Source organism: Phacochoerus africanus, chromosome 3 (assembly GCF_016906955.1).
Source record: "Phacochoerus africanus isolate WHEZ1 chromosome 3, ROS_Pafr_v1, whole genome shotgun sequence".
NCBI classification, from domain to species: domain Eukaryota; kingdom Metazoa; phylum Chordata; class Mammalia; order Artiodactyla; family Suidae; genus Phacochoerus; species Phacochoerus africanus.
The window spans coordinates 132,860,716-132,871,467 of NC_062546.1; the positions used below are offsets into that span (position 1 = coordinate 132,860,716).

Here is a 10,752-nt window from a genome sequence, read left to right on the forward strand (position 1 = left end):
AGTTATTATCCTTTAAATGAATAAATGTTTTTACCACATCTGAAATACACTGAAAACGGGGTTTTCTCAAAAATCAGGAAAAACTTTGAATTGTGTTGGTGGGGGCCAGTAATAAGAGGCAAAGACAGACCGAGTCACCAATTCATCATATGTAACATTTTCCCCTTTCATATAACACTATGAGATTTTTCTTCCAGCATCATATCCTTTAATAAAGTTTGCATAAAAAGGAACTTCTGATTTTATAAATTAAATATTGACCAACTCATATGTGATCCATCTTATGAATCTTACTTCATAAAACATTTGAAGGTTTTCATTATAGAAACAAAATTAATCAAAATACAAATCAAACTGTATTGAGATTTTATTAGAAAATTAAGCTGGATTGTTACATTTGTAAATTTTGATTTATACTTCTTTCCAGGTCTAAAAATTTTGCATGTAGTAATTCTGAATAATAGTCACTCACAAGCATTTATTTAGCAACTACTGTTCTGTAAATCAAGCAAGGAACTAGGGAGGGTCGATACTCTGAAAAGAGACATATTGTTGGACAGTAAGACCATACTTGCGGAAAATAAATTTTAGGGAACCGAGCATCCAATAAAAAACAAACTAGATAAATTCTTCATCTTTAAAAAGAATGAATGGGAGTTCCCATTTTGCCTCAAAGGTAACAAACCCAACTAGTATCCAGGAGGATGTGGGTTCAGTCCCTACACTCGGTCAGTGGGTTAAGGATCTGATGCTGCTGTGAGCTGTGGTGTAGGTTGCAGATGTGGCTCAAATCGCACGTTGCTGTGGCTGTAGTGCAGGCCAGTAGCTGCAGCTCTAATTCAACCCCTAGCCTGGGAAACTCCATATGGCTCAGGTGCAGCCCTAAAAAGACAAAAAAATAAAAAATAAAATAAAAAGAATAAACGATACTTAAGTGTGCATATCATTTTTATTTCCATTCTAGATCATCCTCACATGATTTTTATTCGTTAAACAGATATAGGGGAAAAAAAGAATTTTCTTCTCTAGTGACCCCTTCTTTAGTAAAAAGAAAAGGAAAAAAAAGTCCCTTTGTCTTTAGCTAAAAGACCTACAACTTAAAATTTTAGTACTCCTTAAATAAGCTGGAGTAATTTAAATGTTCCCGAAAACCATTAAGCAAAATACAAAGTCTGAGCAATATATCAGTAAAATTTAAGAGGAAAAAAATCACAAAAGTGTATTACATGGAAATGACCCATACATGAATTTAAATTTGAAGCCAAGATTGCCAAATATGTAAGATATATCGTGATACTAAATGATAGAATATTTTTCTACTTCTGTTCATGTCTTTTCCTATTCCCTTCTAGGAGCTTAAGATTTGGCCCCTAACATATAAAAAAAAATATGTATTATGGAAATTTAAACGAAATGGCTATCCAAAGGGGAGGGTGCTACAGTGTTTCATTACCATGCATCTTCATTTTAACATTTCCATGACCTTGAGTCTTCCAACACCACTTCCAGATAGCCACCATATCTCATTCACATAAGGAAATATGGCATATTCATTAAGTAAAATATTGCATTACTGTATTGATATCCAAGCAAACTTTACTCATCTCGTAAATGTAGTTACTTCAAGACGCAGAGCACCCCAAGTACATCATTCCACTGTACCTCCAATCCACCTTAATACATACTCAGTAGTTCAATGTATCAAATCATAACCTCTAATTTCTGGAGAAGAAAACTGACACAATATTCATTTGGCTGTAACTAAGGAAAAACTAAGGAATTCAACAAAATGTTAATGCATTCCAAAATTCAATTCAGAAAAACTGCTTTTTTTTCCTAGTAGCTTTAGTAATAAAATACCAAATTATGTTATTCATTATTTTCATTTTTTCAAGTGTGCACTTACACAAAAGCTTTAAAACAAGCATTTGTTTTGGAAACAAACATTTTTTTTAGTGTAGAACATTTCTTTAGGATAGAAAAATACAACTATGAACAAAGATCACAAATGTGTCAAACTGCTTCTGGTTGGGTACATAATATTAGCTAATCACGTAAAGAGCATTTTGTACTTCCCTTTCTTCAAAAGACCTAGAATACGTATTTCAATTCCTATAAATATTTGCATACACGTTGGTAGTAATGTACGTCATGGTATCCTTGAAACAAACAGAATTCAACAATTTACAATAAGTGAAAATGTCAATATACAAAATTTGGGGTTAAAATATGTTAAATGAGCAGAATTGTTCCTGTGTTGCTGAAAAGTAGATACCAAATTTAATTTTTAATAATATAGCATGTCACTTAATAATTTAGAAAATCCTTTAGAACCATACGTGCTTATGTTTATGAAGCTACGTCAAACTACATCTTAGAATGATTGTGTCAGGTGATAAAGAGAATCCTGCTGTGATAAGACCATCCTTGCAGAGAAACACAAAAACCTCAACAAGCGTGTAAAATCAGGTTACTTGCTATCCATGTTACTCTACACTAAGGTATTATGAAAACCTCACAATTTCCTTCATTTCCACCAATGTCTTGCCCTCCTTCCATAACATCCTCAATTTTATTTTATGTTTGATGCAGTTGTATTACTTTTTCTAATAATTTTCTCCTTCTGTCAAAGCACAAAGCATAACAACACACTGTAATACAACTCCGTAGGTTTTTGGTTTTGTTTTTGTTTTTTGGTTGTTAATGGTTAATAAACTGTAGAAGTAACTAATCTATTTTCGCAGAGAAAAATTCTAAATAAATTTTTCAGAAGAGGCTCTGATTGGAGTAATTAACAAAAGAATGACTTGACCTATGCTAACTTTTTAAAGCAGGGTAAACAAAAACTCATTTTTAAGTGTCATTTTCATTGGTATCTATTCCTTCTGATGAAAAGAAATCCTATCTGTTTATTCATTCTTAATTCACCTCTTGATCATAATTTTAAGTCAAAATCTCACTTCGTAAACAACCATGCCGTTCTTTAGTTTTTGATACAGCTTCCAAACAGAAGTTTCAAAACAACTCTGTCTAGCAAACACATCACTGTACTTTAAACAGTGATGTTTTCTATCCCATATTTCAGGAGGGTTAACACACACACAGAGGCAAGGATCATCACTGCAGACAACAGACTCTAAGTTCATTAACTCTTTAGGTAGGTTAGGTAACACTTATTTTTAAACAAACTACAAATCAAACCAAGTCTCTATTTTTTTTAATGACTCAATACCATGACACCAAGAGACAGATTAGATAAGGGAGGAAAAAAAAAAAGGGCTATGTGTTCTGAACTATGCTTACCTAAAATCTGCATCCAGTCACTTTACATTTTAGGAGATGCCTCTTCTTGATATAATCAAGATACTTTACAATAGGGAATTCAGATTTAATTATCAAACTTTAATACCATGTTATATAGGTCAAGTGAGTATGAGTGTCTTTCTCCAGAAACAAAGACATTCGGAGTAATAGGATTTCAGATTTTATAGTAGAAACAGCAAGATATGTTTTGAGAATGTCGTTTACCGTAACGCAAATCAATATTAAATGCTTTATGCAGGAAGCACACTTTCAGAAATGGACCCTAAAGCTTTCTGGGATCCAACCCTAATTACTAGAGCAGGCTCTTGCCGTTTGTCTCTCTCTTCAATTATTTACAGGGCAAAAAGAGCCAAGTGGCATTGCATTAGCTATATTAAATGCTATGCACTTGGTTTCTAACTTACCAATGGTATATAAAAATTACTAGGGTGGATGTGCCTGTATAAACATGGCCTTTTTTCTTCTTCACCTGAGGGTACGCTATTTATTATTCATATAGTTAAACGTTGAATAGGCTGTCCTTTAGGTACCCAATGCTGCGCAATCTAAACAAGTGCATTAAACACATATGATATCTAAAAAGTAATGCATTGATTACACTTAAAGTTTCTTTGAACAACTTATATTTACAATGTAGCTCACCAAAATCTGGTACCTCCCTCCCGTCCATGAAAACAAATACCGAAGTGACCACACAGAAATGAATAATGCTCAACCATCTTGCTGCTTTTCCGAAAACCAAAGTAAAATGAAAATAGGAGGAGGGTGAAATAAGGCCCTTGAAAGCTAAGAAATGTCTGGTCTCTATGCGGACAAGTGTCCTTTTTACATGGACAGATACAGAACTAGGATGTAAGTACCTTAACGAGGACCACACACACTTTAAGAAAGAAAAGCTTATCAAGGTTCAATCAGAGATTCTTTGTACCAGGCCAGAAATGCCCTGTGTCAGCAAGCAGGGCATGATTATAACCCCCTCAAAGAAAGTTCAGATACTGTGTCCATACTTGATTCTTTCGTGATCTACAAGGGCACCAGGAGTCAAGGGAGATGCTAATTGCTGAAGAAGGCTTGTGGCCAATTTATGCCCTCCTAAACCGTGGAAGAAGCTTCCAAAGCAGTGAAACCCTCACTCTTCGTGGACCCATTTTTTTTTTTTTCAAATGAATTCAGGAGGAATCAAATTCTTATTGTAAAAATAGCATAGGCCCACTAACAACGTACCCAGGGTCCCTAGAAAGCCAGTCGCAATCTGTATGCTACATGTCATCTGCTGTGTCACCCAAGAGTGTGACAAGGCCACTTTTGAGAAAGCACCACTGGAAATCGATCTGTGGTAAACATATAAGGTAGTATTTTTCTAAACTAAATACGAAGTCACTTCTTTCTCTGCACCGAAATATGCCCATTGTCCGTCCTTTGCAAAAGCTACAGGGAAGATTAAAAGGGACATCAATGAACGCTGAGTGAACTTTGGCCACTTTTCTACCCAAAACACCAGCGTAAAAGTAGAAATCAGTAACCAGGTGAAGTGCCACACCGCACAAAGATCAACGCGAGGGGCGGGCGCGCAGGGCCGGAGGCGGGGAGGGAAAAGTCCCGTCCCCCCCACCCCCAACCCCTCCAGCCCCAGTCACCGCGCGCGAGGGAGGCTGAGGGGCGTCCCCGGGGGCGGGAGGCTCCGCGCCACTCGGAGGGAAAGCGAGAGTTGCTGCTCGCCACGCGAGGCCCAGGAGAAGGGGGTCGAAGATCCGCGCCGCCGGCGGGGCCGGCCACGGGCCCCAGGCGTCAGCGACCGAGCAGCAGACGCTCGACGAGGGGCGCCGCTCAGCTCGCGACCCTCCCCGCCTCCCAGGCCAGGAAGGGGCCGGCGGCTCTTTCCTGTCTAGTCTCTCCCCCAGCGGCTCTCTGTAACCCGATCCCCGCACTCCGCTCCGCGGGCAGCCGCCGCCCGGCGCGCAGCCTGGCTTCGCCCAGGCCAGCGCTATAGTTAGCAACCTTCCAGCAACTCCGCCGGGGGCGGCGGCGACTAGCCGCGCGCCCCTTCCGGGCCCGAGCAGCGCGCGCCCCCGGCGCCCCCTCCTCCCGGGTCTCCTGTCTCCCGCGCCCCCTTACCTTCGCTTGAAGATACTGGGGGTAATAGTAGGTGGCGTACTGAGGGTACATCTGCTGTTTCCACACTTTGCCCATGAAGCTGGAAGGGAGCCTGCCGTGCAGGGTCGCGGGCACTTTGAGGTTTCCAAGTCTCGATCTCTCCTGCCTCTCCCTTTCCGGCGGCGGCGGCGGCGGCGGCGGCGGCTGCCGCTGCTCCACCTCCCAGCCCGGACCAGACGTCCTCCTCCTCCTCCTTCCTCTCCTCCTCCTCCTTCTTCTCCCAGGCACAGAGAAAGACACTGCAGAGCGCAGAGGGCACCCCGGACAGGGCGCTCCCAAGGAGTTGCCTCCCGGAGCCCAACTGTTCCGGGGCTGCCAAGGACTGGCGCTCTGGCAGCGCTCCGCTCCGGCAAGCAGGCTGAGCGGGGCCAGGAGGTGATCAATACCAGTGGAAAGTGCTGCTGCGGCGGCGGCGGCGGCGGCTGCGCTCGGTGCCAGGCGGCATCTGGGGTGGGTGCGCCCGATTGGGAGAGGGGAGAGGGGCTGGCGGGCCGAGGCCGTGGGGGAAGGGCGGTGGGGGCGTGGCTTGGGCGCCGTGGAGCCGGGACCGGCTGGAGGTGAGGGCTGAGTTTTAACCACTCCTCACCTCCCAGGCTCGGGGTTGGACGGGCGGAAACCTTGGGAGTCCGGATCGCTTTGTGTTGAGGGTAAAGGGTGGGGTTGGATTGGGGGGGGCACAGCTTAAGAACTGCAGAGTGGACACCTCGTTTGCTTTCATGAGTTTTTATCTCGAGAGAGAGGGGAGGTAAGGGGGAACGAGAAGGAAATCTGATTAATCTCTTACTCTCCCCCCCAATGATTTTTTTTTCCACAAGGGAAGGAAAATAATTTAGTGTCCAACCACAAAGCTGGACCACAACACTAATTTTCTAGGTGACCTTGGGAGGTTTAGTGTCCTTCGGTATGGTTTTCCCAGATGTGAGAGGTGAAATCATGCCCTCTGCACCAGAGGAGGCAAAGCGGTCGGGTGCGCGCGCAAGCACACCACACACACTCACACCCACCCACCCACCCACCCTCACAACAAATAGACGGATCCTTCTAAGGGGGAGATGCCGCAGAGAGGCAGAACGTTATTATCAGAGGACACAATATAGACATCAGCTTTTCTCTGCCTCTTTCTAACGCTGCCAGACAGTCTGTCAACTCCCACTCAGGAGCAAGGAAACTCCCTGAGTTTGGAATATTTTAAGGCCATTTTGAAAGTCACGCTGGCATATTGTTGCAGTGTGCTTCTGTGACATATTAAAATCAATCTCTTTCTGCCTCTCTCCATCTCCTAATTGTCACAGCTCCAGACAGCCCCAGACAGCAGTGGTTCAGTTCACTACATAACTGGATATAATTTAATGGAGTTAATGGGTCCCTTAAGCTGCCTGTAGAAGACTTTTATATTCCAGCGCAACAAGAGATAATACTAAAATGTACAAATAGGATAAGTAAGAAAGTACTTTCAAATTGGAGGTCTTGCACATCTAATAAAATGTAATGAAAAATTAATTTGTTATTAAACAGACCTTGATCACTTCGTTTTGTCATTTTGATTTTCTGACAGTCTGTGTTCATAGTTGCACAAAGGTAAATCAAACTGAAATGGAATGCATGATTTCGTTAAACAGTGACATTTTTATTTGATTACATTTCAAAAGGCTTAATAAGGTACTTTAAAACAATGCAATAGTGAAATGAAACCTTTATCACCTTTATATGATTTAGACAAATTTCTGGGTTATACATTGTGAAAAAACAAATTTTTGGATATGCCGGGAGGCAAATCATGTTCTCTTAAAAATAATTAAGGTTAACCTATGTCAAATCCTACAAAGAAATTAGTATTGCTTGAGCTTCTGCTGTGTGGTGGGCCCTGCTGAGGTCAATGTCAATCTGGATGTTGGTTCAGGAGGTTCATTGTCTAGCTAGGGGAGCTAAAAATAGTTCTTTACACTGTTTCTATGTGGGACCCTTTAATGTATTTGATAAGGGAACTGACATGAACTAACCTAAGTTAAGAACCTAGGAGGTCTAGGAGTGATGGTTTAGAGAAGGGACTGAAGGAGGAGAAATTAGTTAAGAACAATTTCAGGAGTTCTAGGCACGAGTTGATAAAAGAAATTACCAAACTTAGACTGTTCTACTTATTTCTGGATGATGAAAATTCAGCCTGTGTTACAAAGCCCAGAAGCACACCCACAATTATGTAGACACTTGATTTATGACTGTGTTGGTATTGCAGAGCAGTGGAGAAAGAATGAGCTTTTCAATAAATGATTCTGGGTCAATTGGCTATCCGTATGGAAAAAATGAAACTGGACCCCTGTCTCACAAAAGGGGAAGAAAAAACGTCAAGTTAATTAAAGTCCTAGATGTAAAATTAAAAAAAAAAAAGATGATAAAGCTGTTAGGAGACAATATAGGAAATATCTTTATAGCCTTGAGGTAAGGACAGATTTCTTTAATAAGGTGACCAAGAGTGCAAGATTGATCAATTTGACTATATTAAAATTCAGAACACTGATTGATAAAGGAAGTGAAAAAGCAAGCCACAAAATAGTTATTTGTAGTCCATATAAATACAAAAGACTGACATACAGAATATATAAAGAACTCCCTGAAATCAATTTTTAAAAGAAAAACTTGTTAAAATACGAGTAAAAGAATTACTGTGTATATTTTTTAGAGGAGGAAACATAAGTGTCCCAATAACATATGAAGAGATGCTCATATTCAATAGTAATAAAGAATATACAAATTAAAATAATAAGATACCATTTTACATTCTCCAGACTGGCAAAAATTAAGAATTCTGAAAATATTCAGAGTAGGTGAAGATGAAGAAAAGGGAAAAATCTCGAAAACACTGTTTACTGGAGGAAATGTAAATTGTACATCCACTACTTTAGAAAACAATTTGGCATTACCCAATTTTATTTGCACATGTATGCAATGACACAGTAATTTGAATTGTAGGCGTATACCTCAAAGAATTCCTTCTATCTATGCACCAAGAGAAATGTACAAGGATGTTCATAATATACTGAAAATAACTCAAATGTCTACTGACTGTAGAATGGATAAAAAGGCTGTGGTATATGCCTACAACAGAATACTTTGCTGCAGTGAAAATGAATAAACTACAGTTAAAAGTATCACCATGGATTATTTTAACATTGATGTTGCAAAAAGTAAGTCAACATAAAACATGATTCCATTCATATAAGATTGAAAAACAGGAAAAATTACTAAACAGTATGATATTTAAGAACAGGTATCTGAGCAATTTAAAACAAAACTATAAAGAAAAACAAGGTGATTATAACATAAAATTCATAAGAGTGATTTATCTCTGAAAGAGAAGGGTAAGATATTCAGGGAAGGATAGAAGGTATGGTAATGTGGAGTTGGTAATGTTCCATAGTTTGCTCTGGGTTGTGGATACATAAAAATATATTTCAATACTTTTAAGTGGTTCATAGACTCTTTCGTATGTTTGCTGTATTTTATACTAACCCAAATTTAAAAACAAAACTCACCTTTTAATTTTATTCATAATCATTTTCAAACATATACCAAGGCAGAGAGAATAATCACCCCACCGTTCTTAGTAGCCAGCTCCAACATTTATCAGTATTTGTCATTCTTGTCCCCCCAAAACACACACACACACACACACACACACACACACACACACACACACACACACACACCCCTTTTGACTTTTCTGGATTGTTTTAAAACAAATTCCAAACATTGTATCCTTTCACCAGCAACTATTTTCATATTTACCTTTAACAAATAAGAACTTTTAAAGACACAATATCATGATCACCTCTAACAAAACTAATAATTTCAGATCAACAAATACTCAGTTCATGTTCATTTTCTCTGATTAACTAAAAATCACTTTTTGTAGTTCATTTGTTTAAATCAGGATGAGACAATATCCTCATATTAAATTTGGTTGATATATCTCTTAAGCATCTTTTAATATATGAAATTCACCCCCATTCATTCTTTAAATTCATTTTCGTTAAAGAAATCAGGTCATTTGCCCTATAGAATTTTCCACATGGCTGATTGGAACCTTATGAAACCTATGACGGTGTCGTTTAAAGTTGATGGTTAGTTCTAGAGGTTTAATTATGTGCAGATTCACTTTTTTGGGCAAAGAACACTTAATAGATGGTACTGAACACACATAGGTGGTCTGATGTCTATCATACTGCATTGAGTGAGACACATAAGGAGTTCTCCTGTGGTAGCAGGTAAGGATCCAGTATTGTCATAGCTGTGGCATAGGTCAAAGCTGTGGCTGGGATTCAGTCCCTGGCCAGGGAACTTCAATATGCTGTGGGCACGGCAGAAAAAGAAAAAAAAGAGAGAGAGAGAGATGCATAATGTCTGTACGTCTCACTTTTAGTAGTAAGTTTTATTGGAAGTTCAGGTATTATCAGTTTGATTTATCCATTAAAAAGTTACATGGTTTTAATAGTCATTCATAAGTGTTACCTCAATCCATTATTTCATTAGGTGTTACAAAACTGTGTTTTTTTAATTTTATAATTCCTTCTGCACTTATTAGATGGAAAATGTCTATGAAGAAGAATATTTCTCTCTTCAATTCTTTGATTAATGTAAAATACAATGATCACAGGAAAAGCAGGAAAAAATATCCCCTATTTACTAATTTTCAGAAAAATGAGTTGATGCCATAGGAAACTCCAAAGCTTACCAGTTTTACGTAACAACATTCTGAACTTGTGGATTTTTATACATTTGATTTGTTTCAATCCATCACAATCATTATTCTTGTTGATGCTCAAATTGTCCCATCTTTGGCCAATGATGAAACCCTTTGAACCAGCTGCTGGTCTTTTTTTTTTTTTTTTTAAAGCAGACCACAATAGTCTTTGATAGATTTTTTGCTTTCTGGCATTCCAGGTCCTGGTACAATAAATGCCCAAACCCAAATCAGCTATTTCTCTAAGAAACTCAAATCATCTTGCTCTTAAACTTTTCTTAAATAATAACGATTTATTTAAAATACATTTTTCATTGTTACTACATTTGGGGGAAGGAGCTTATGAAATACTCTTAATGAAATTTGTGCCAAGATGGCCCTTAGCAGAGTATGAGCCATTGAGTGATTTTCCCCAGAGGAAGTTATATGTTTATGCCTTCACTGGCCTTTAAGAAGCATCCTCTATGTGCAGGACATTGGGGATACCGTTGACTTGGTGTTTGTCTGCTTGGAGCTTACAATCTAGTGAGAGAGAA

The 10,752-nt window shown here is 39.2% G+C and overlaps 1 protein-coding gene across 5 annotated transcripts in view; it reads right to left on the bottom strand.

Annotated features, from left to right (window-relative positions):
- Positions 1 to 5,954, bottom strand: part of RBMS1 (RNA binding motif single stranded interacting protein 1) — a 217,372-nt gene extending 211,418 nt beyond the window's left edge. For 3 of the 5 annotated variants that reach the window (XM_047772720.1, XM_047772725.1, XM_047772719.1), the window contains exon 1: positions 5,440 to 5,661. In XM_047772720.1, coding sequence (XP_047628676.1) covers positions 5,440 to 5,514 — 75 coding nt within the window. In that variant the 5' untranslated portion in view covers positions 5,515 to 5,661. Of the gene's footprint in view, positions 1 to 5,439 lie in introns of all 5 variants that reach the window. The other 2 variants (XM_047772723.1, XM_047772727.1) reach the window with 2 other exon arrangements.
- Positions 5,955 to 10,752: the final 4,798 nt, after the last annotated feature.